The sequence below is a fragment of the Glycine soja genome, chromosome 17, assembly GCF_004193775.1.
Source record: "Glycine soja cultivar W05 chromosome 17, ASM419377v2, whole genome shotgun sequence".
Classification (NCBI taxonomy): Eukaryota; Viridiplantae; Streptophyta; class Magnoliopsida; order Fabales; family Fabaceae; genus Glycine; species Glycine soja.
The window spans coordinates 31,856,600-31,882,137 of NC_041018.1; the positions used below are offsets into that span (position 1 = coordinate 31,856,600).

The 25,538-nt window shown below is 33.5% G+C and overlaps 1 protein-coding gene and 1 pseudogene across 7 annotated transcripts; one reads left to right on the plus strand and one right to left on the minus strand.

Annotated features, from left to right (window-relative positions):
* Positions 1 to 591: 591 nt before the first annotated feature.
* On the plus strand, positions 592 to 14,750 carry LOC114394145 (tRNA 2'-phosphotransferase 1-like). Of its 7 annotated transcripts, none has more exons than XM_028355747.1 (14): positions 594 to 858; positions 3,152 to 3,241; positions 3,347 to 3,422; positions 7,970 to 8,038; positions 8,809 to 8,882; positions 8,989 to 9,049; positions 9,434 to 9,535; positions 10,476 to 10,586; positions 10,903 to 11,050; positions 11,754 to 11,843; positions 12,856 to 12,910; positions 13,225 to 13,347; positions 14,337 to 14,393; positions 14,552 to 14,750. In XM_028355747.1, exons 3-14 carry the CDS (start codon positions 3,376 to 3,378, stop codon positions 14,674 to 14,676), a joined length of 1,062 nt encoding a protein of 353 aa, XP_028211548.1. In that variant the 5' UTR covers positions 594 to 858; positions 3,152 to 3,241; positions 3,347 to 3,375; the 3' UTR covers positions 14,677 to 14,750. The 7 variants fall into 7 exon arrangements, with proteins under 7 accessions (XP_028211550.1, XP_028211548.1, XP_028211552.1 ...); XM_028355751.1 differs by having other exon boundaries at positions 598 to 858; positions 7,973 to 8,038; XM_028355749.1 differs by lacking the exon at positions 9,434 to 9,535 and having other exon boundaries at positions 592 to 858.
* On the minus strand, positions 5,468 to 6,602 carry LOC114392409 (annotated as a pseudogene).
* Positions 14,751 to 25,538: the final 10,788 nt, after the last annotated feature.

Consider the following 25,538-nt stretch of genomic DNA (forward strand, 5'->3'; position numbering starts at 1 on the left):
TGTCTTCCAATCAACCATTGATTGTGAAACTAAGTCAAATATTATGAATATGTCTCATCTTCCAATTATTTTTACATTTCAATAGACATAAATCATTCTGCCTTGAGTCTCTTGTAGTATAATATCTCATTTCCTGATCCTATCCTTCAAAATAATAATTCTACACTTAATCTTAATTAAGCTCAACTTCTCCAAAATGACACTATTCGGTAACTTCAGTAGGTACAATTAAACTTAACTAAAGTTCCAAAATCTCGTTACTACAGTACTACCAGGTTTCAGTTAAAGTAAACTAGAGCTAATTAAAGTCATATAAGAATGTAGATTTGGAGTAAAGTTACATAACTAAGATAATTCTTTAGGTGTTGTTTGCATGGTTATCTAATTCTTGTGACAAAAACGCGTTTTTATGATGGTGTTTCTAAGACAGTCAAGGTTTTAGAAAAGCAAGGGTGGCATTTTTGTAATTTAGTGGTAGTTATTTATGTGGTACATTCTAAGATCATTACAAAGAATCGAATGTAACCAGGTGGTAATTTTTTAATTAGCTCAAATAACACAACGACGGACATCCCTATGACCGTCTTTGTAGCTACTCGAACATTTCGAACGATAATCAAATGAACACTCTAGCCCGCAACTCCAACGTGCCCTAGCTGAAACCCCTGTAGTTAACACTCTACCTCGCGTCGTCAAGCACTCTCTCCTTGAAACCTCTCCGTGAAGCAGTGGAGCTCAAACCCCTCTCTCCTTGAAACCTCGCCGTGAAGCAGTGGAGCTCGCGTCGTGAAGACTGTCTCCCTCATACTGACCTCGCGTCGTTTGCCCGTGGAAAGCGCGTCTTAGGTCGTCGTACAGGTAAGTCATTAAACCCGCTTAATGAATGCTTACATGCATATGTCCACCTGATGGATTTGATTTTGTTGTTGTTGGTCATTCGTATATAAATAGAGCCTTTGAGGAAGGCCTTGATTTCTGCTCTGACTGAACACTGATAGGAATAGAGCCTAATCTAGCAGGGTCCAAACGATGGCACACTGTGTGTGAAAAATTTGTCCTCCTAATCCAAGAATTACCATCTTCCCCCATGTTATTCTCAACTTTTCTTTTCTATAAAAACCTTATTATTAAGATCATGCACTTGCAAAACTGAAACTCCGTCACCTCTGGCAGTAAACAGGTCTCAAAACTAGATTGATTTCACGAGACCCATCAACAACAATGATCGGAGGAATCACAAAAAACCGATGTTTTCATATGGAAAAAAAGGGTAGGATTGGTTCAATTAAAAGTTGCAGATAAAGGCAACACAAACACTGTTCAACAATGAACTTGGCCCTCCATAAACTCAACAGCCAAACACCCTGCTAGTCAAAATCCCACCTTCTGTAAAAGCCAGGAAAATCCCACACAGATATATCAATAAATTAATCCATCAAACAAAATAATAAAATGAACATAAACAATAAAATATACACAAAAATAAAGACTAATTTTTGTGTTGATGATGAAGAAACACCCATGATTACGTCCCTAATGGACACCGAGGAAAAAATAAGACCAATTATTGTATTAAAAGAATCACAAACACATTAAACTATTAGCAGATAAGGGTAATCCAGATTTTAAAAAGAAAAAAAATGATGCATGTAAAATACTAATAAAGCATGCATTACCTTATGGGTCACAAGGCTTTCACCAAGGTGGAGAGATCAAATCCCTATGCTAGAAAGGGTGTTTCTGTTTGGCAATACCTGTCTTCTGTCAATTTTGTGTGAGTTTGTTTTTCTATGTCTGGACAATGAGAAGGAGTACTGAATATGGATGTTTGATTAACTGATTGTGGTTCATGCTTAGTAAAACACTGCCTGTCAAGTAACAATTTAGGCTATAACTCAAAACCATACCCCAAGCTTCATATTAACATGGTGCTTTGTTTCCTTCACATTTCAATGTGAATATTTACTTAAGATAGATAGAGTCCAAAATTTGACAAGATAGAAACTAGCTAGTAGCAAATGCTATTTCCTGCTTCATGTCTCCAACATGAAGGTCCAAGTAGTAAGTATTTGAGAACTCATCAACTTCTTCCTGCAACTTCTTTGTCAGTCCAGATAGAAAAAGGAAGTACCTTTAAAAGGAAATATTGAAATCAATATACAATCACAAAACCTTCTATAGGATTCAAATAAGTTTATATTCAGTCATATAAGTCACTTAGGCTGTCAGCAGACAAGCTTCTTTTGTTCATAGCATTCTAACACCCAAGAGTAATAAATGATATCACCATGATGCTTTGCAGCTTCAAATTTAAACCCTACAGTACAGAAAACAATCTTTTATTAGATCTTAAGACAGTAAATTTGTCCTTTTAAGGCACAACATTTGCACAAATACATAAACACTAGGTTCCCATTTGGAGCTGTGGTCTTTTGAAACAATTCCCTCATTTCTAAAAAAAGGAAGAAAAGAAATGCATAACATGAAACACTAAGACCTAATAGGAGGGCAAATGTACAGAGGAACAAAAAAAAGTAGAGGATGATAGCCTTTGAAATAGTGGAGTTGTGCAACTCCCTAATAGCTGTGCAACTAAGAGAGGGATTTAGTTAGGATTGTTGTAATAGAAATAAAAGATGAGAAGGGGGAAGGAGGAACCAAAAGTTCAGACTTGAGACAGCATTGGTCTCTTAAACACAAGAATCTAAGACGGAGGGTCATGAATGATGTTAATATCTTTAATTTCAACTATATATATATATATATATATATATATATATATAAGAGGCATATTAAGTAAGAAATCCTGCTTATGAGAAATGAGAATTAAAAATTTGGATTGTAGAAACATACATAGATGGTTCGGAGTAAAACTTAGTAAACACATGGCCACTTAAAAAAAATATGTACATTTATCATTTAATCTTGAACATTGAAATATGATCTAACTGTCCATATTTATACTACTTATTTGTCATAGTTAAGCAAAAGCATGTTTGTTATCTTGTTTTTTATCAGTTTTAATGTTGTTTAATTAAAATTGCTTCGAGAAGCAATAATGGGAAGTTTCACTATAAACTTAAGTGAGATGATTGAAGTCATTGAACTATGAACATATATTGATATTTTTGAGACTTTTAAATATTTGCAGCATAATCTTGTTACAAGGACCACCTGGGACTGGAAAGACGTCTTTATGTAAAGCATTAGCTCAGAAATTATCAATTCGATTCAATTCGAGGTGCATTAATCTATTGTCAATACTTTTTAAATAGTCTACCAATATTTCCCAATGAAGACAAGTAAACAGAACAATAATTAACTTGCCTGCTTTTGCCCTATTCAGATACCCACAGGCCCAGCTTGTTGAAGTGAATGCACATTGTTTGTTCAGTAAATGGTTCTCTGAAAGTGGCAAGCTGGTATGTATACATGCTTTTATGTTTCTCACTCTTTCTTGCTGTAATGGATTTGGTTGTTGAAGTGAATGCACATTGTTTGCTTATTGTTTGTTCAGTAAATTAGTTCATGTCATCCCCATCTGGACACTTAAACACATACAAAATTGTTTCCTTTTTTTCCCTTTGTAAGATTCCAACAAATTTTGACTTTCCTAATAGATTTTGACTTGGGTAATTTAGAATGCACAGAGAATTATGTGGTTTATTTAGTATAGTCAGAGTTGAGAATATAAATGCAATGTATATTAGTTCGCATGTGAAAAAAAGGTGTGTAAGGTTGCCCTACTATTTCTTTGTTTGTATTCATTTTGTGTAGATACCACACTGTATTAGTGGCTTACTTAAAAGTGGAATCAGACAAATTATCTGTAGTTTCCTGGAAGTGAATGACCTTTGACTTGCATAACATTATGTAAAAATGACCACACTGATGTTGCTTCTGAAATAAAATAAAATAAAACTTCTTTCAAAAATATTGTTTAAATGTAAAAATGTTAACTCAGTTTAAATATAAAGACATCAAAAGATATGATGAAGATGCAGTAAACACATGCATGAGAATCATAAAGAAAACCAAGACAACACACACAAATTTATATTAGTTCACCCATAAATCTTGGAGGCATCTAGTTCCTATAACTGTATGATTTTCATTAACATAGACACCAAATACAATGTACTGTATCTCCTCAAACATCCTCAACCTTTCCAGGATTCTTCTTTAGCCTTTACAGGCACCACCAGTATTTTAAACCTCTGTAGGTTTCACTACTCAATATTCTTCTAGCCTCTACATGGCCTTCACTATTGTTTTCTAACCTCTGCTAGCTTTCCACTAGTATGAGTGCTTACTTGTATAGGCCGTCACCATTCTTGTGTAAGCCTCTACAGGCTTTTCACCTGTATTCTCAGTCTATGTAGGCTCCACTCAACCCAAGTACTATTTCACTAGTCTTTCGAAGCTTATTGTCCACCCTAACATCAACCTTGTTTTGTTCACAACCAACTCCAACAAGAGCAATCCCCAGATTGCTCTTCTGAGTTTTGGAATCACAAGGTTCAATATAAGGACAAACTCCTATAACATCTCTTAGGATAATTTGTTCACTGTGGATCCTCTTATAAAGGTGTTTATAAACGCTCTATAGTGTGTGAAGAATTTGCCTCTAATCCTATATTATTTTGGCTAACAAAGACTTGTATCAAAACTTAGATGTTTTCTCTATTCAATTCAAGCTCTTTTCATCATACCCTGTATATTTTATTTCCCTTCCTTATAATGAAGTTTAACAAGTCGAGGTCATTTTAAATCCTTGAGGTATCCGTTTGTAGTAGATGGAAAAGATTGGAAGTGAAGTCGTTGAAAGTGTGAGTGGTCCCTTTCACATTGCTGGTTGTTGGCTGTCTCTGCTGTATTTATTGTTGTTTTCTGAACTTTTTGTGTTGACACCTCTACTTGCCTAAGCAATCTTATGATATGGATTAATCTAACTACAATTATATAACTCTATAACAAGTTATCTCTAAGTAATATACGACTATAATATCAATGCTCAACTGTCGAAGTAATTAATCAATGTACCTTTACAATTATGATGAATACAGTTTCATCCAGAAAGAAGCTGTAGGACATTGTGAACAACACAAATATTAAGATAGTAGAAATTTGAAAAATAAAAGTAACTTCATTGAAGTAAATAACTCTAGAAGCAACACTTTCCTTCTACACCAGGATCTGGATCACCAACCAATTTCCACTATTTGGAACTGATTGATTTAAAGGAAAAGAGGGAAGAAATTTTAGTCCCTTCAATTTCCTTTGTTTCTCCTCCAAACTTACAAACGAAATAAGATATTTTGATTTCCCTCCCCTCCTACCAAACAGTGGTAGGTCTCTTGCACAATGCCCTTCATAAATTGATTACTAAAATTATTTCTCCAATAAACATCGAATCTAGAAAAAGATGCCTTCCTAGGGGTAAAAAGTAAAAACAAATATTGACAGCAACAGGGAAAAAAGAGAAGGGGCAAAGAGTGTCTATAAGATACACTTTGATAGCAGAAAGCCAAAAGCATTTAACTATACCAATCAAGAAAGAGGATTGAAAAAGTAAGCACAGATAGAAATAGTAAAAGAAATGTCCTGCTGCTGCTATTCCTCTGAATGGCTCGTGAGAGTTCTATGTTACCAAGCTCAACATTCTTAGTAGCTTCAACAGCCTGTAAAAGGCAGCAGAAGAACTATTATATTTCTTGGAAATTGGAAATGCAACTATTTGTGCAGATTAAACATTTTGTACAATACAATGTTGAAACCTGTGAAAATATATACCTTGATAGTATGAATTGCTAATACATAGAGTATGGATATTAGGATTTTTAGGTGATTAAAATACAGATTATTTATTTCTAGGATCACTGGGTTATCAAGTGGGATTTGCATAATATTTAGATTGCAACAGAGATATGATAGATGGCGACCTTAAAATGTTCACAAAATAATAATAAAAAAGGAGAACAAGGGTGAAGAATATGATATGTTATCTAACTTGATCATACAGATGCTCAATTTGCTGAGCTTGATGCAAAACATGTGTAGACATGAGGTGATTTAGTGCAGACATCTCCACCATGTTAGTTTCGGTTTCTTGACCTGTATTGAGAAGACTAGTCAATTCCACCTACACGAAAAGAAACAATGGCAAATGGTTAGTTATAACAATGTAATAGCTTACAATTAAACAAATGACACATGATAGAATAACTCCCACTTAAACTCATAAGGAAATCGATTTTTATCACCTGAAGGGCACGTGTTTCATCGTCTAAGAGTTGCTGTTGGACTCTTAGAGGCTCAGAGCATAACTCCTCAGGTTCTCTGAACTCCATGTCACCTGACTTAGAGGTTTCTGCAGAATGTTTCCTGGCTCCACAGTTAAATTTTCTTCGTGGTATTGCTTTGTTAATAGCGTCCTGCTCTGAGCTGATCAAACTGTGCGGTAACTGAATGGAGTCTCTCACTTAAAATTAGAACCTAAAATCAGAGCCAACTAAACATTAGCATACAAAGAAGCAAATAGTCATCTCAATTCATGAATGTATTAGTATTCAGGAGTTCAATGGAATAACATTATCAACCATTGACTGTGCATATGGGATCAAGATGGTTGTCTCATAGCCAGTGTTATTCAATTTTTTTTCCGGGGGGGGGGGGGGGGGGGGGCTGTTGTTATCCTGTGTCTTGGAGAAAAACTGAAAGTAACACTATTCTGCAGAAAATGTGATTCATATTTTCATGATCAACATGGACAAAGACAAATAGATAAAAAATAAATGTTCCTTTTAAAGTATTAGAAAAGGATACAACTGCTGACCCACATCAATAACTAATAACTGAAAAAATCAACAAACACCATAAATCAACAACTAACTGCTGACCCACAGGTATAATATGATATATAAAAATGATAATCCTATCACTAATTTAAAGAACCCAAATAGTGGCATCTATGGGATCATGGGATAGTTAATTAATAGTATAGTAACATGCATCGTAATACTTATAAATTGCCTATATATTAGTAAGTTTTCCACTTGTGATCACCTTCGTCCTATTATGACATTAATACTAAAATATTAGGAATTATAACTATATAGCATGCACAACTAATTGTAGATGGTCATAGCCTCATAGGCAAATATTCTTTTACCAGCTTGTGTTTATATCACTAAACAAATGATGCTTATTTAAAATTGCACGCCATATAATATTTTACCTTTTCTGTTTATTTGGCCATTATTATGCATTTATGCATAATATAGCTGAAGGTAGACTGGTAGAAAGACATTATCGGACAATGGATCTTGCTACTCAAATGCCTGCCCTTTATTTAACTGACTAAATCTGAATGAATTGGACTCAATAATAAGTCATGAGTGTGAATGGATTATTGTTATCTGTCTAATCCTATCAATCTAATGACATACTGAAAATACAATTGATGAATATATTTTGTCCCTGTATTGATGAATATATTTTGTTCCTGTATTGGTTCAGTCTAATCCTATGAATCTAATGACATACTAAAAATACAATTGATGGATTATTTTGTCCCTGTATTGGACTCAATAATAAGTCATGATGGTTTGCTTTTTTTAGCTGACTTGATTAGTCAAGAAGCATGTTACCATAACAAAACATAGGAATTAGTCAATCATCATTCATATAATACATTTTGGCCTAATTAGTTGACATATGAATATAGAATATTGGTGGAAAAGAGAAAGAAAGAGGGGAAGAGAGAATGATAACAGCAGAGAGAGACAGATAAAGAGAGATCAAAGAGTTGTGCAGTGCACTTGTTATTATCTAGTAGTGATGTATTATTACTAGACTTAGTTATTTAAATATTCTGAACTTTATGATTTATCGTTTTGCTTTATTATATTGTTGAAATTTTTAATTAGTATGTTATTTATATATATTTTGTTGTTATTTTTATATGAAGTAGATTCTTACGAGTCTACGAGTTGAGTCTATGGAGCTCTCACTGTAAACTCTCAAGTTTGATAACCAGGTAATAAGTTAGTTTAAAACTTTTCAACTTTTAGTTAGTTTTGTCTGATATAACCTTAATATTTTAAAGTGTTGATAAATATGACTTTTATTAATATAATTTTTAAATTGAAGTTTTACTGCATAAGGGTACTATTTTATTTTTTTAAGTTAAGTACAACAACATAAAAAATAATCTAAAGTGTTAAAAATATTATACTATTTTACTAATAAATTCAATTAATATTTTTCTGACCTATATATGTATATTTCCTTAAAAAAATCTAAACTGTATAAAATTTATATCAGGATATTAATTAAGACATGTGATTTTTATGAAAATATATAAGCTAAGTAACTATTAATTTACATGGAGTTCTTTTAGCTTATTGTCTCAATTTTAATATCTTAAATGAAGGTGGACATCTAAGAGGGCGGTAACACATGCATCCGTCATGTAATAAAATTTAAAATTGAAAATAAAATATGAGGAAAACATTGTAAGGCATATTAATTTTTGACCCAGCGAACACAAGGCTTGATACCCAAGAGCCCAAAAGGCCCAGCTTGTTCGCAAAAGATAATAATAATAATAATTTGAATAAAAAGAAAATAGGGTGATGAGTGGGTGCGTAGACATCGAACAAAGATGAAGCTGAAGGTATATGCGGACCGCATGTCCCAACCATCCCGTGCGATTCTCATATTTTACAAGTATTTTCTCTTATTATCTTTGCTTTTCCTTTCTTATTTTATTTTTGGAATTTGAATTTGGTCTCTGCCGCATGTTAGAGTGAATGGAATAGATTTTGAGGATGTCAAAGTCGATTTATCCCAACATCACCAGCTATCTCCCCAATTCCGAGGTACTTAATTCGTTATTTCTCTTCTCTTTTTTTTTTTTTTTTTTTTACTTTCACGGAAAACGCTTTGTCTCTCTTACCCTTTAACTTTTATTGGATTTTCCTTCAGTGATTAACCCTTTAATGAAAGTCCCTGCTGTTGTTGATGGAAGGTTCAAACTATTTGAGAGGTACTTCAACTTCATTTTTCATGCAATTCTGCTATTGATTTATCTTCATTCTTCATTCTTATTAATTTGTGTGTTATTTTCTTCTTTGCACTTGCAGTCATGCTATTCTCATATATCTTGCTTATGCATTTCCAGATAAATATATTTTACAGTTGCATGGTACAAGTATACAAAGAGTTTTTTCTTACAAAAATCGATATTGCAGAATTAATTAAATGTATCTGGACACCGGGAGAGTCCACATGCATCAGTCATGAAATAAAATTTAAAATTGAAAATACAATACGAGGAAAACATTGTAAGGAATACAATATAAGAAGCCTCGACCTTGGACTTGGAGTCTCTATTGTATATCATTTTCAATTCCAATCTCTCTCTTTCTAGACATAGATTTTGTGCAATGGCTGAAGAGAGACAAGTCATCGGCTTCCACACTGGTGATGCGTGGAAGGGCAACTCTAGAATGCAAAAGACTCCAAAAAACTGGTCAGTACCAAAACTTCTTCATTTGCTTTTTGCACCTTCCTAGTTTGAAGTTTCTCTTCTTTCCAACGTTGTTTTCCTGAGATCTCTTCATTTTTTTTTTGTCCCTTTATGTCTTTAATCCCTGTGGATTGCTAAACTTTCGAGTCCCTTGCCAGCAAATTATTAGATTGTCTGAGAAAAATGTGGTTCAGCCATTATTTTAATTTATAAAAAATTAATATTTTTTTTGGGAGGGATCGAATTTGGGGGCTGTAATTAATCGAGGGCCGAATGTGATTGAGCATTTTGATGTTTTCACTACTCAAGGAGGTGGAATAGAGGGGTTGTGTTGGCTTTGCATGGTTGGTGTTGGTGATCCATAGATTCTATTGGAAAATGATGCACACATGTTGTATTCTAGTGAGATGTAGTTATGTACAAAACTCTTGAGTCTTGATGATTGAAGCTTAAGACGTGCTGTTGCAATGTTGTGATTACATCACTTTTATGTAAGTGATTTGAGTAAAGAGAATTGTGGGCGTGCATTGATACGACTTATGGAGTGGGTATACTGTAAGTTTGCAACTCTTATTCCATGGGGACGGGCTTGGCATGATACAAGTCACTTTGGGATTGTGCTCCTGCCTCTGGCGGCACTATCCTAATTTCGACCTCGAGGACGAGGTCTATTTTAATGGGAGAGGTGAGGTAATGTGATGATTGTTGAGTTGTGTGCTGACTCTGTCAAGTTGGTTACAAGGACAGGTGGCAACTATAGCTGAAAACAAGGGAAATGGATTGGATTTGCAGGAATTCCTACTTCATGCTTGTGATTTAATATTATGAATAAGTTTCTGTGTGTCATTGATTGCTTTACATTTTATACATTTGTCACTTCACTCAGTAGCTACGATTACAGAATCAAGTAGAAAGTTTATGCTTTTTGATATTTTATGGGCAGCACTGGCAGAGGAAAGACTTTTGATATGAGAAACGATAGAGAGAGAACAACAGGGTGTGGAGGTGGGAGTGGCTCAGGAAAGGACAAAATTGATTCTCTTAGTAGGCTCCTGTAAGTATTAGCTGACCCTCTAATCATTTTTTATTTTTTCACAAACATTTTCTCTTTTATTTCCTTTCTTCGGAGCTACCAAATGTGAGTTTCTTTTTTTTTTTCTTTTTGTATTGCAAATCACAAAGTGGGTATTTTTATTCTTTGTATGTGTGGAAAGAAGTTTGGCAAAGGAAACCTTGTAAGCAATATTGTCTTTGCCTTCAGATTTGAATAACAGACAGAATGAACTTTGTGATATGTCTTAAATAAGTTGTTTTGTCATTGATTCTTGTATGAAGAAAATTCACTCAATTTATCTGTTTAATATCTGAAGGACACGAATTTTACGGCATATGGCATCTGAATTGAATTTGAATATGCGGAGTGATGGTTATGTAAAAGTTAATGATTTGCTAAAGCTGAATCTGAAGACATTTGCTAATATTCCACTGAGATCGCACACTATTGATCATATTAGGGAGGTTAGTTGTTTTCATATATGTTTTCTTCTCAACACATGTTCATTCCATTTTTTATGCTACTGTATCAATACCATTTCTGTTGCATTAGATTCTTGCGTCAAATTATCTGAGAAGAATTTGGGTGAAAATATAAAACTGTCATATAGTTGATATTAGCTAGACTCATCAATTTGGTTTTTATTGTTATGAAGCATTAAAGATCAATTCATTGCATTATGTATATTGACACTTTGAACCTTGAAAACTATTATGCATTTTATACTTGTATTGATTTACTAGTTTCCTTCCTCACTTCCTTAGAAATTTAGAAGATTGATACTTGTCTTTCTCTTGTAAAAGCTGTCAGGATATGGTTAACAGCCTAAGAATTTACCTGATCCGTTCTTTCTGCTTTCAACAACTAATTCTGTTATAAGTTAATAATTTATTAAATTGACTAGACACATTTTCATGTTTTTTTATCAGCCAAAGAATTTATTTGTTGGTTGTATGACTGGTTTTAACCTACTCTAATTTTAACTTAATTCTACGTAATGTCTGTAGGTTATGTTGATTTTGAATGACTATTTATGTATATGCTTACTTAACCTCTTCTATATCTAAATTATACTTAAATGTATTTGTTGAAAAGTCTATCTCATTATCATATGAATTAACTGAAAGAAAAACATTTTATTCTACAATATCTCTTGGTTATTCCTAGGCTGTTCGAAAAGATAATAAGCAGCGGTTTAGCCTCTTAGAAGAGAATGGGGAGCTACTAATACGTGCAAACCAAGGCCACACAGTAAAGGTAAAATAATTGTTTTATCAAGTGTTGACATATCCAATTTGCTCTTGAAATTTGAAGTGTTGAAAAAATAATAGAACTTAAAGTAATTAGGTCCTTTCTCTGTAATGCATTCAAATCCTAATGCACCGAATTCTCTGTTTAATTGATTTAGTTATTGTCATGTTCAAATGTCATTAATGAAAAATTCTACTATTGATTAATGTCTTGCTTTATTCTCTCTTTCTTTTATTGACTGCCTGAGTGTTTTGTTTTCTGTATAAGAACTGCTAATATGACTTCATAGTATATCTATTGCTTTCATGGTTAAATAAAGTCCAAAAGCACTTTAGATATGATATTGTTAGTAATGAAAATAAAACATATTTGTCATGTAACTAACATGATCTATTGTTCCTTTCCTTTTATGCCTTTAGATTGTTCGGTAGTTTTACGTCCTATTTGGATAAATGTCTCCTTAAGCATTTATCGTGGAAGAAAATAAGAAGGTAAGATGCATTGAGCTTCCATGAGCAAACATCAGCTTATGTAAAATTCAAGTACATAAGTTTATTTTAGCTTATGAAAGAAGCTTAATTCACTTTATATTTTTATTTTCTTCTCCTATGGCTATAAGTGCTTATGGAGATGTTTATTGAAACAAAGCCTTAGGCATATGAACACAATGGAGTGGAACAGTCTATTCTATTTGGTTTGAAGGTGGAACCAAAGTAATACTATTTTTAACCTTACTATGCTCTGTTCTCATTTTAAAAGACACCAAACATAGAACATAACTCACGTATTATGTTCTATCCTGTTCTACACTGCCTGAAGGTTGAGGGAGGCAAAACATTAAGGAATTGAAATAGAATGAACACTAGTTAGAAATTGGGATTGTTATAGCTTAATATTCTGTCTTGAAAACAGAGAAATGTTGATAATAGTTAATGGTTTCTACTGTCAATGAGCTAATTTTTTTTAACCATTGGTTGTATATTCCCTTTCAGTACAATTATTGACCTTTCGTCTGCAGGTCGTTGAAACTGAAAGTTTGTTGAAACCAATCCTTTCCGCCAAAGAATTTCCAGGTGCATATTATTTGAGATGGATTTTTTTTATGATATACTTGAGTCTTGGTGAACAGTGTACATTGCAATACATTCACTTCTGAATGTTATGTTATTATGTTATGTACATAATTATAATTTAAAAATTATCTTTTGAATGGCTGATATGTTGCTATTTATGGTTACTGAAGTGCATATTCTAACTTTTATGAACACAATTCTAATTACTGAAGAGTTGTATATCTGTTTTTTCAAGTCATTCTATAAATTTGGATTTTTTTTCTTCTGTTTTGTTATTTTATTTGTTTCATATGCTTGATTTTGCCACTATACAGTTTGTTTGCATGGAACCTACAGAAAGAACCTAGAATCAATTCTAGGATCTGGTCTGAAGCGCATGAAGAGATTGCATGTTCATTTCTCTTGTGGTTTACCAACAGATGGAGAAGTAATTAGTGGTAATGTGATATTCTATTTAAAATGAATCCTATTTACTTATTGAAATTTAAATATAGATATTTTATTTTATTTTGGTTAGGCAAGTTAATTTTCCTTCAGGAATATTAAGAATATTAAGGAGGGCGAGCCCTGGTGCAGCGGTAAAGTTGTGCCTTGGTGACTTGTTGGTCATGGGTTCGAATCCGGAAACAGCCTCTTTGCATATGCAAGGGTAAGGCTGCGTACAACATCCCTCCCCCATACCTTCGCATAGCGAAGAGCCTCTGGGCAATGGGGTACGAAGTTTTTTTTAATATTAAAGATGTTAGTATGGTTCTCAACTTTAAAATACATAAGGAATGACAATCAAGATGTCTATTATAATTGATAATGTAGCTTTGTACCAAAGGTGGAATCCAAATGAGAAATTTCTTGTTTTGCCTCCTACCCTTTCACTTGTATGTTTTTCCCCCAAAGCCGGAATATTAAAAATTTTAAACTTATTTCATTAAAGAGATTCAAATAATAATTTGTTCATCCTCCGAAGTCTCAAATATGGTTAAGTTAGTAACTTGGAAGCAAAAACCTGTATACTTTAGTGCTTTTTATTAGTGACTAATCATTTCTCATCCTATTATAGATAATTGTTTCAATTTAGCAATACAATATCTTTCACAGTTACTATTAATGATCACAGCTTGAATCTATTCGCATCTCTTTATCCCTATGCAACCAACCTGTTGGAGGGTGGAGACCTTGGAATTGGAAATCTCCTTTTTTTTGGCTGACATGGGAGTTAATGTGTCCTGTGAAATTTGTTTAGAATATTATAGTTGTTGCATAGACCATTTTACTCAATTCTTTGAAGAAAATGGTCTCGGCTTTTCGAGTACTAATGTGTAGAGTGATCTTTAGTAGTTTTCTGTTATTTCATGAGTTGTAGTAAGTTCTAGTACTTAGGTTGGACTCTTGTGTGCCTGTTACTTATTATTTACATCCATTTTTCCAGGTATGAGGCAGGATGTCAATGTTCTGATCTTTCTGGACGTTAGAAAAGCATTAGAAGGTATGATATGACAATATTCCAAACATGTTCTGAACTGAATGTCTACAAGTTCATCTTGAAATGTTGGATTTTTTGTTGTTTGTTGATAGTGAGTAAAATCTACAACAAATAAGTTTACTGATCGCTACTTCTCTATATATTTTTTCATCCTATTTCAGAAAGTATAAAGCTTTACATTTCTGACAACAAGGTGATCTTGACGGAAGGTTTTGATGGTGTTGTTCCTCCGAAGTATTTTGAAAGGATAGAATCATGGCCGAGCAGACAGCCCATTTCTTTTTAAAGTTATTTTACAATTTTGCTTTTAGGATCACAATACGTTGAGGATTATTTAAATAAAATAATATGAAAAAGATATAATATATTTTAAATAATAAAACATTTCAAAAATATATAACATATTAAATAAAAACATAAAAAATATACAACATATTAAATAAAATTGATAATAAGTAAAATTAAAATTATTTATTTAATAATTAATTAAATAAATATTTTTAGCAATTTAAAAAAAATTGAAAACAAAACAAAACAAAATAAAAAATGTCTAAAAAATTCTTAATATTATAAAATAATATATAATATCATAAAATAAAATAAAAAGGCACAGTGAAGTCGTAGCCAAGTTCACGACTTCAACTCCATGCACTTCTAAATTAAAAAGTAAGGATTACGACTTTGAAGTCATAATATAAAAAAAACTTTCGTAAAATAAAAGAAATTACATTGAAATTATAAATAATTTTACGACTTTAATTTTTTTAAAATGTTACGCCTTTAAAGTTATAAAATAAAAAATAATTTACATTGAAGTCATATATAATTTTATGACTTTAGTTAAAAAAATTAAAGTTGGATTAGATGTTACGACTTCTCACTCAGATGTCGTAACCCCTATTACGACTTAAATAATTCAAAAACAATCTCATTTAAAAAAAAAACAAAAAAAATATCCCTTTTCACTAAAAAAGCCAAATTGTGTTCTATTTTATTACCATTTATAATTTATAATTTATGTTTTGTTTTGATATTTGGACTGTTTTGCGTAGGTCTCAAGAGTTTGAGAACTACAAAAAGCTTGTTCTTTTTGCTTTTTTAATCAAAGCCTTATTTATTGCTCCAAGTCTTCAACTTTAACGACATTTACAGCAACCAAGCTTTATTTAGTCAAAAAATAAGAAATTGATAGTGTTGCAATGAAGAAGATCATCATGCTGTCGGACCCCACTCATCATATTACACTTTGCTTTCAGTTAAAGAGTTAAACAGTTAGGAATTTCAAATTTAAAGTTTTTATTTTTATTTTTATGTATATACTATATAGGATAGGATAGTAGTAGTTAATGTGTAATATCATATCAACAAATTTTAAGATCAAGTGAATTTTTTTTTTACTAAATTGGAATGTTTTTACATGTATGATCCACACCAAATGTGCTTTTGACATTTTAAATGCATTTTAGACATTTAGAGTAATTTATTTAAATAATAAAAGTCAAAAACATTTTACTGAGATGGGATTATTTTTAAGCAGCCAATTTTACTTAATAATATATTAGTTAAAGTATTTATTATTATTTTAATAACTATTTTTTATTTTATAACATCTTTTTATTTTATAAAATATTTTTTGAGACATAAAATTCAAAGATACGCTAATGTAATAAAAATATATTAATAAATATACAATATCGTATTTAAAATTAATTTTGTGATACATTTTTTCTATAATTAAAATAGTGTGTACATGTATTTTTTTTTAAAAAAAAGAATGTACGTTTATTTTTACTTTATGTCTATTGTGTCTTATTAATTTATTAATTTATATATACAATTATATATATTTATCTATTGTTAAGAGTTACATGACTTACATCACTAAAAGGGTTATTAATTTTATTTTTGTGTAAAATGAGCAATGTATAAATTACATTAAAAATTTAGATAACATTGAAATGTTTAATAAATTACTTCAACTAACATCATTATTCATAATAAAGTAATTAAAACATTAGTATGTCTAGGTGATTTATTTGTTGAATTCAAATTTCTTGTAATTGCTTTTCCCACACATTTACATGGGTGGTAATTTGGAACTGTATGATAAAAATCAAACGACTAATAGTTTATTTTGATTAATTAATTATATTTAAAACATGCATTTGATATTTGAGGCCTTCAATCTTCATCTAAGGTTACGAATATGGTACCTACGTAAATGTGTGAAAATGGCAACTGCAGTAAATCTACTTGGTCCATATGTGTCTCCTCTATTTCTAACTTTGGTTTTCAGTTTTAATGGTTTTTGAAATGATACTGTTGTGAACTAATAAGCCTAGAATTTGAGGTCTAGGACCTCCAGAACAAGGTTAAAGAAAAAGAAAATTGTTTTATTGTTATCCTCTAGAGTTACATCTTTCTCATATATATAGATGTTCTGCTACAAATTCTAGATGAAAAATCTAACAGATTTTGGTAGTGTATGCCTTGGAGGAATTCAAATGCACTACCAGGGGGGACAACCTATAACAGCACGAAATGATTTGTGATTCTATTTCTAGAAGGTCAATGCCAGCTCAGCCTTAGCTACATAATCTTCAAGGTATCGTGGCCTGCTGATTTCCATTTTTGGCCTTTTGGCCTCTTCCTCATTTGGTTCTGCCTCATGCTTTGTCATTGTTGCATCATCTTCATTCGATTATGCTTATTGTTCTATGTTTTTCTTTCCATTCATAACATCCCTTCGGGCTTCCAAAACAACCTTGTCCTCAAGGTTGTAATCTTCCTTAAGATTTTCCCACTTCTCCTATGAAGTGTCTTTCGGGAATAGCCCTGACCATTGAACCAATACTAATAGTTGCTTCCCTGAAGCCGTCCTTTCCCACTTTGTGTCTAGAATTGTGAGTGGTGTGATGAAGGGCTGATTGTCTTCAGATAGAGCCGACAATTCCAGGGGATGTCTGTTGTGGCTGACTGATACGACTTTAATAAGGAGCAGTCGAACACTGGATGGATCTTTGAGGTTGCCAACAAGTCCAACTGATATGCAATTGCCCCTATCCTCTTAGTAACTCGAAAGGGTCCATAGAATCATTTTGCTAGCTTGGAGAACTTACTTTCGGCGGTGATCGTCTACCGGCGCAGCCACAATTTGACTAGTACCCAGTCTCCTTCTTTAAAACTTACATCTCGACGCCGTTGATCTGTGAACTGTTTCATTCGTTGTTGTGCTTTGGTAAGTTTCTTCCCATGGTCATGCCGGAATGGGTAAGGGACAAAGTAATCTTGGTTGGCACCGATGATCATATTTTGTTTGTTGGCATGTGATGCAATTGGCAACATATTGACGGGCATCCTGTTTCATGCTTGCCCAGACGAAGTTTTCGCGAACCCATGCTAGCGTCTTCATAACCCCCATGCGTCCTTTGGTGGGTGTGGAATGAAATTCGACGAGGATGGTTGGTATTGACTGAGCTCCCTATGGTAGCCAGATGCATCCCTTCTGCAAGATTAAATCCTGCCGGAGAAGACAATCAGAATGATTGTGGGATTCGTCCATGATCTTCTATCGGTACCCCAAAAATTCCTAATTAGTTAAAAGCTCTGCCTTCAATTCCTACAAAAAAATACAATTGGAGATTGTTAGCACAAAAAATTCTCCCGAAGAAATCTGCGGTCGACGTGACAGGGCATCTGCCGCCAAATTCGACTTGCCAACACGATATTGAATAGTATCATCATAACCCAATAATCGTGCGAGATATGTATGTTGCTTAGGGGTTTGAATTGCTTGCGCCATGAGTTCCTTAAGATTCCAAAGATCTGTTAAGATCGTGAAAAGGTGGCCCAATAGGTATTGGTGCCACTTTTTGACTGCCGCCGTGATCACCGCCAGTTCTCGCACATACGTGGACTCACGAAGCAATTTCGAACAAAAGGGTAAAAATCGAAGAGGCCCAAGAAGCCACGTAAGGCTCTGACAAACCGTGGTGTCGGCCATTGATGAACAACTTCCACTTTGGCAGGTACAGGTTCCACCCCTCGCTTCGAGACGATATGACCCAAATATTCGACCTGTTGGGTTGCGAGTGAACATTTGGATAGTTTGAGGAAGAAGTTGTGATCTCGGAGGGTCTGAAGAGCTATCTTCAAGTGGTCGAGGTGTTTCGAGAATGATTTGGTGTAAATTAAAATATCATCAAAGAAGACGATGATGAATTTACGCAAATAAGGGCCAAAGGTCATGTTCATAGTAGCCTGGAAGGATGATGGGGTGTTATAGAGGCTGAAAGGCATCACCAGGAACTCATAGTGGCCATGATGAGTTCTAAACGTCGTTTTGCACACATCCGCCGCCGCCATCAGAATCTAATGATAACCCTATAGCAAGTCCAACTTGGAAAACCAACGTGTGTCACCCAATTCGTCTAGCACTTCATCAATCGTTGGAATCGAAAAGCAGTCTTTAATGGTGATCACATTTAGAGCTCTGTAGTCCACGCAAAATCGCCAAAAACCATCTCTCTTTTTGACTAATAATACCGGTGGTGAAAAGGGACTAGTGCTTGGCTTGATAATTCCGTTTTGGATCATGTGTGCGACTTGGGATTCAATTTCTTGTTTCTGGAAATAGGGGTACCTGTATGGATGAACGTTGACCGGGGTGGAATTTGGTGAAAGGTGGATAGAGTGATTGGTGGTTTTGGAAGGAGGAAGGGTTGTTGGTGTCTGAAAGAGGGAAGAGAATTGGGTGGTCAAAGTAAGGATATATGGGTGGGTAATTTAGGCAGGTGGAGTTTGGGGACATACTCTGATATGGAAGTATTCACTAGCACTCCTGGTTTGAGTCAGTCGTCGGAGCTGAGGAGGAGTGATTGCCATCAAGGCCATGTTGGAGTTGCCCTTCAATTCAATTAAGCTACCATCATAGACAAACTTCATGGTCAACTCATTGTAATCAGTTAACACCGGTCCAAGGGATTTGAGCCACTGGACCCCTAGAACAACATCAGCCCCGCACAGGGGAAGCACATGGAGGTCCACCGTGAATGCGCGTCCCTGTACATGCATTGCCACGTCCCGGCATAAGTTGCAACTTTCAACTTCATTACCATTGCCGACAAGCACGCGCAAATTTGGAGTAGGTTGGGCCCTCAGACCCAGGGACTTCACCAAGCGTTCTTACACGTAGTTGTGCATATTACCTCTGTCAACCAAGATCACGACGTGCTAGTGAGAAATCTGACCCACTATCCGAAGGTCTCGGGGGCGGTTTGGCCCGAAAGGGCGTGCAAACTGATTTGGGCCTGAAGCAGTTCGGTTTGAGGTTGGGTAAGGTGCGGGTTATTTTGTGGGTCGGTGCAGGTCGGGTCATCTGAGTGTGGGTAAGGGCTGGCTATTTTAGGGCTCCAAGCTTCATCCCCTTGTTCCTCATCTGCGACGAGAAGAAAAAATCGCGAGGCACAACAGTGACCCCTCGTGAACTTCTCGTCACAGTTAAAGCATAGTCTGCGCTCTCTGCGACTTGCAAGTTCTTCAGGAGTGAGTCGTTTTAAAGGGAGGGGTGGGGGCTTTGCTGGGGAGGGTAACAGGGGAATGTTAGGGGTGGGTGAAGGTATGATGGTCGGTAAGGGTGAGGAAAAATTAGGCCCCAAAGGCATTCGTCCACGAAGGCCCTTGCGATTTTCATGGATTTTCTCCTCCTGGAGTCGAACTAAACCGGCCGCATGCACCAGGGTCAAAGGCTGAAGAGCCTGCACCTCACAGAGGATATCTAGGTCGAGGTCGGAGATGAAGCAGTTCAAAAGGAAGGGTGGCGGCAGCCTGACAATCCTGTTGGCTAGCACTTCAAAGTGGGTCAGGTATTGAACCTTTCTGTGTGAGCTTGAAGAGGAGTCCAGTGGGATCCTCATACGGTGAGTGTGCAAAATGGGCTTCAATGGTTTGTAAAAAACTAGGTCAGGTAGTGAGTTGATGATTTCTCATCATCCATTGAAACCACGCTAAGGATGGCCCCTCCATATAGAAGGAGGCTATGGTAAGCCGTTCTGACTCACGTGTGGCATGATATTCAAAGAACTGTGTAATTTTGAATACCCAGCCCGAGGGGTTTGAGCCATCAAATCTTGGAACATCAAGTTTCATTCTGGGTGGGTTAACTATATGGGTGTTTGGTGTAGGTATGGTGGAAGATGAAGAAGGAGAGGTCGAGTGATGGAAGGTGGTTTCAAGCACGGCCACGCGATGAATCAGGTCGTCAAGCTTTTCGGTGATGTGAAGGTGGTTTGAGGCTAGTTTGGCCATAGCCTCCTCCAAGCGTTCCATGTTGGATTTAGAGCGAGTTGATTCCACCATGAAAGTCAATGAAAGCACCAAGTTGTTGTGAACTACAGAGCAAGCCTAGAATTCGAGGTCTAGGACCTCCAGAACAAGGTGAGAGGAAAAGGAAATTGTTTTATTGCTATCCATTAGAGTTACATCTTTCTCATATATATAGATGTTCTACTACAAATTCTAGATGAAAAATCTAACAGATTTTGGTAGTGTATGCCTTGGAGGAATTTGAATGCGCTACTAGGGAAGACAACCTATAACGACATGGAATGATTTGTGATTCTATTTCTAGAAGGTCACTGTCAGCTCAGCCTTACTTAGCTACATAATCTTCAAGGTATCGCGGCCTGCTGATTTCCCTTTTTGGCCTTTTGTCCTCTTCCTCATTTGGTTCTGCCTCATGCTCTATCATTGTTGCATCATCTTCATTCGATTCTGCATACTATTCTGTTGTTGCGTATTGTTCAGTGTTCTGTTTTCCATTCATAACATATACACACTAGATTTCATTACAAACTTCAGTTTCAGCCCAACAAAAATATCTTTGTTGGTCGTAAAAATTGAGAGAAAGAGCTAGATGAGAAAAAGAAAGTTGAGGGGTGAGGCTCAAACAGAAGAAAGAAAATAAAGGTTTATAACTAAAAGGGGTTAAAAAGAAAAAACGAAATTAAAGTGCAACAAAATTGAGAATTAAAACTTTAAATAAGTCAAATAGTTTTTGTACATACACATGACATAATGTAAATTATTTTTATACACTAGGACACATGACAACATGCCAATTATTATCACATTAATGAAGTTACACAATGTATTTACATTTGTCGAGTCACATAAAAATAAGTAAATTGTTAATTTACACTTAGACATATAATTTCAAATCAATTATTTTACATTTAAATGAAGTGACACAATAATTATACTCATCAAGTAATCTGATAATATGTAAATGATTTTATACACTTAAACTCATATGACAATATGTATACATATTAATAAAGTGACATAATTGTTAAACTTATCAAATTATATGACATCATATTTATTATGTACATGGATGAAGTGATATAATAATTAAATTTATCAAACCACAGGATAACATATTAATTATTTAATTTACACTTACTACAATATATTAGTTATAATACATATTAATAAAATGAGAGAATACATAACATCACATTTATTATATATTTAAATAAAGTGACATAATAATTACACTTGTGAAGTGAGGTAAGTAACAACATATACAAATTATTTTTATACACCAGGACACATGGCAACGAATTTAAATTATCTGCATTTACGCAATTACGGTGGATTCATTGCTGAAGATTATGAGTGTTGTGATTAGGGGTGGGAATAGGCCAGACCAGGCCAGACTTTGAAAGGCCTGAACCTAGCCTACGATGAATCTTTGAGGCCTGAGTCTGACCTATAGTCTATCAAAGACTTTTATTTTGGCTCGGTCTGGCATTTTTAAAAGCCTGGTGTGGCCTGATAGCCTTTTTAAAAGTCTTCTTCACAATAAATATTTAATATTTTATGGAATAGGAACGTAATAGGAAAGTTAAAGAAAAAGAAAAATCAATCAAAATAATGAGGAATATAAAAGGGCACATGACTCACACATAAATTGTTGTAATTAAAGTCCTTAATTATAGGAATAGAAGTTATGGAACAGTAATGTGTAATCAAAATCTAATAGTTTCAAAAAAAATTAATTGTATCCAAAAAATAATATAAGTATATATATATATATATATATATATATATATATATATATATATATATATATATATATATATATATATATATATATATATATATATATATATATATATATATATATATATGTCGGCCTATCAGGCTTATAAGGCTTTTTAATAAGCCTAAGCCTGGTCTATTTAATTTAATAGGCTTTTAAAAAAGTCTGAGTCTAACCTTTTAATTAAATAGGCTAGTTCAGGCCAGACTTTATGTAGGTCAGGTCATAGGCCCCTATAGACTGACCTGACTTATTCCCACTCCTAATTGTGATAAAACAAAAACCTAACAGTCGTGAATCTTACGTGTAAAAAATAACCATAATCCCAAATTATTCATTTTTTTAATTTACACTTTTGATAAATTATTTTAAGTTGTCTTATTTTTATCTACAATCAATCCATTTTTTTCCTGAACAAATTAAGGTAACATTTCAATAACTTTTTTTATTATTTTAACTATGTTTTTTTTCTTTTGATAATAATGGATATGCTTTTCTTATCCCCGAAAACTACATTTCTATTGAATTTTATATTGCCACAATGCCAAATATATTATAATTAATTTGTTATTAAAAAACTATCTTCCTTTCTTTTATATATATATATATATTCCTCTGGAGATAGGGGTAGCAGCCCTTTACCACATTGTGTGCACTGTGCACCATGCTACGTGTTTGCATGTGCAGTAGACCCATGATCTCTTATTGTGGATGAGTTTATTATTCTCTCACGACGACAAATTTTATCATCTATGCATGTTTGTTCTGTTATTTGTCCGTGATGCCCTTGTCTTGTGGGGTTTTAGAATTAATTTGCTTCCATGTGACAAGATATTTCACATTCGTGGTCTCGTGATTTTGCCTTTTTCTTCTTCTTCTCCCTTTCCTCCACAAGAGAAAAGGAAAATGTATACGCATGTTAACTTTTATAGATAATAATTACTAATGAAGTAGTGTTTTAGTTAATGTGTCAAATTAATATACCATATATAGGTCATGAACTGATCTGTACATTAAATATATTATTTGCCTTTCTCTTCGGAAAGAGATGGGTAAATCCATAAATATTAGCTTTTATAGATAATAATGGAGTAGTGTTATATAGTCCGTGTGTGAAATTAATATACTATATATAGTAATTATAGGTAATGAGCTAGTGAGCTACGTACTCTGTAATTTGGACATATCTGTGCTACTTTCTTTTTAACATTCGTGTGAAATATCTATAAACTTTATTAATGATGAATTTTTTATTAAAACCTACATGTTGATTAGTTTCACTAGAGAAATTCAAAATTTTCTAATTGTGAAGATAATATTCACATATATTAATTAGGGGGAACTGTCCCACTATATCTTGGATAAATCTATCCTTTTTAGTGAAATCTTTTCTTCTATCATATATATTTTTTTTCATTTGTAAAACTCAAACTCAAGATTTTGTTTAAAGATAATTAAATTCAAATTCATTTGAACTAACCATGTAATGATACCATGGTATATGTTTGAAACCAAATTTTAAAAATATATTCACACTCTTTTTTCATGTTCAAAGATTTAAAAACTATTTCAAATTGTTTCAAGTAAATGTGGGTTTTCACATTATAATGAGTGTCCAAACATTCCAACAGTTGACAAATAATCATATTTGTTAGGCATATAGTTTGGATTCAATCTTAAAGTATGCGTGTATAAAAAATTCATTAAGAAATACTTCATTAGTTTTTAATTATAAGATTATTTTAAAAAAATTGTTTGTCCTTTTTTTATAAGGTTATTTTCTAATTTCTAAATGTATTAATAATTTTAGTTCTCTATATACCTTTACTTGATTTTTTTTTTTTTGAGCAAAAGGGGCACTAAGCTGAGGCCATGTGTTTGTTGTCACAACAAGCAAAAGACCAGAGCACCAAAGACCAACTATACCAACAAAAATCCTGGTGGCATGTGAGGCAAGTCTATTTACACATGAATTGCCTTCACAACAAGTGTGACTCACCACTAAGGGTGGACATGGATTGGATTTTTAAGAATCCAATTCATATCCAATCCATATATACTTAAATAGATTGGATCTTAAATCTATATCTCTATTTTTTTAAAACAATTTGGATTCAAGATCCAATCCATTTAAGTGTATATAAATTTGGTCATACTCAATCTACATCTACTTAAATGTTATATGCATTCTTTTTTTTAAAAAAAAATATGAATATAAATTTAAAAATTCACAACGAATATTCATAAACCCCAACTCTTACACCTACACCATTGCATATATTAAACCAAGACCCGTTCCAATTCCACTGAGATCAAAAACTGAAATAACAAATCAAAAGAAACAAATTTTATGCGATTTCTACCACTTATCCCTACAACAAAGCACTCAAAACACACAACTAGCAAAAAAAAAAAATTGAAGTTCCACAAACCTAGGTCTGGCAATGCAAAATTCAGAGCAAAGAAATTTCATAAAAAAAAACACATATTTGAACAGAAAGCATCAATATCCCTTCCAAATTGTTCATATATACAAGTTAGTTAGTAGAAATTGTTCAAATTATAACCAAATAGGAGCAAAAGTGTTGGAAAATGCAAGTAACTCAAAATCCAAAATCTCACAGCACGTTTTATCTATAAATAAACATCTTTCACTAAAACCAAAAATGAAGAAAATAAATAAGAGAGATACCAATAATTAGTGGTAGTAATTGGAGAATAATTGGGGAGTTATTAGTGGAAATTTAAATTAATCAAATCGGTTGCTGTAGAAACACTTTCTAAGCAAATGAATGATCAATGATCCCGTAGACGAATACTAATGTATAAGAAACACATGATTATTGAAGAATGGATAGAGAGAGTTGATGAAGTAATTTTGAAGGAACAAGGATACAACTAGATGTTGTTTTTGATTGGTTTGGATTCAAATGTTCACTTAAGATCCATGTATCAGATAATAGATTTTGGATCTTAAATAAGATGTGGATGAATTTTAAAAGTTTAATTCATTAAAGTGATTTAAAACAGATGGGACTAGACTC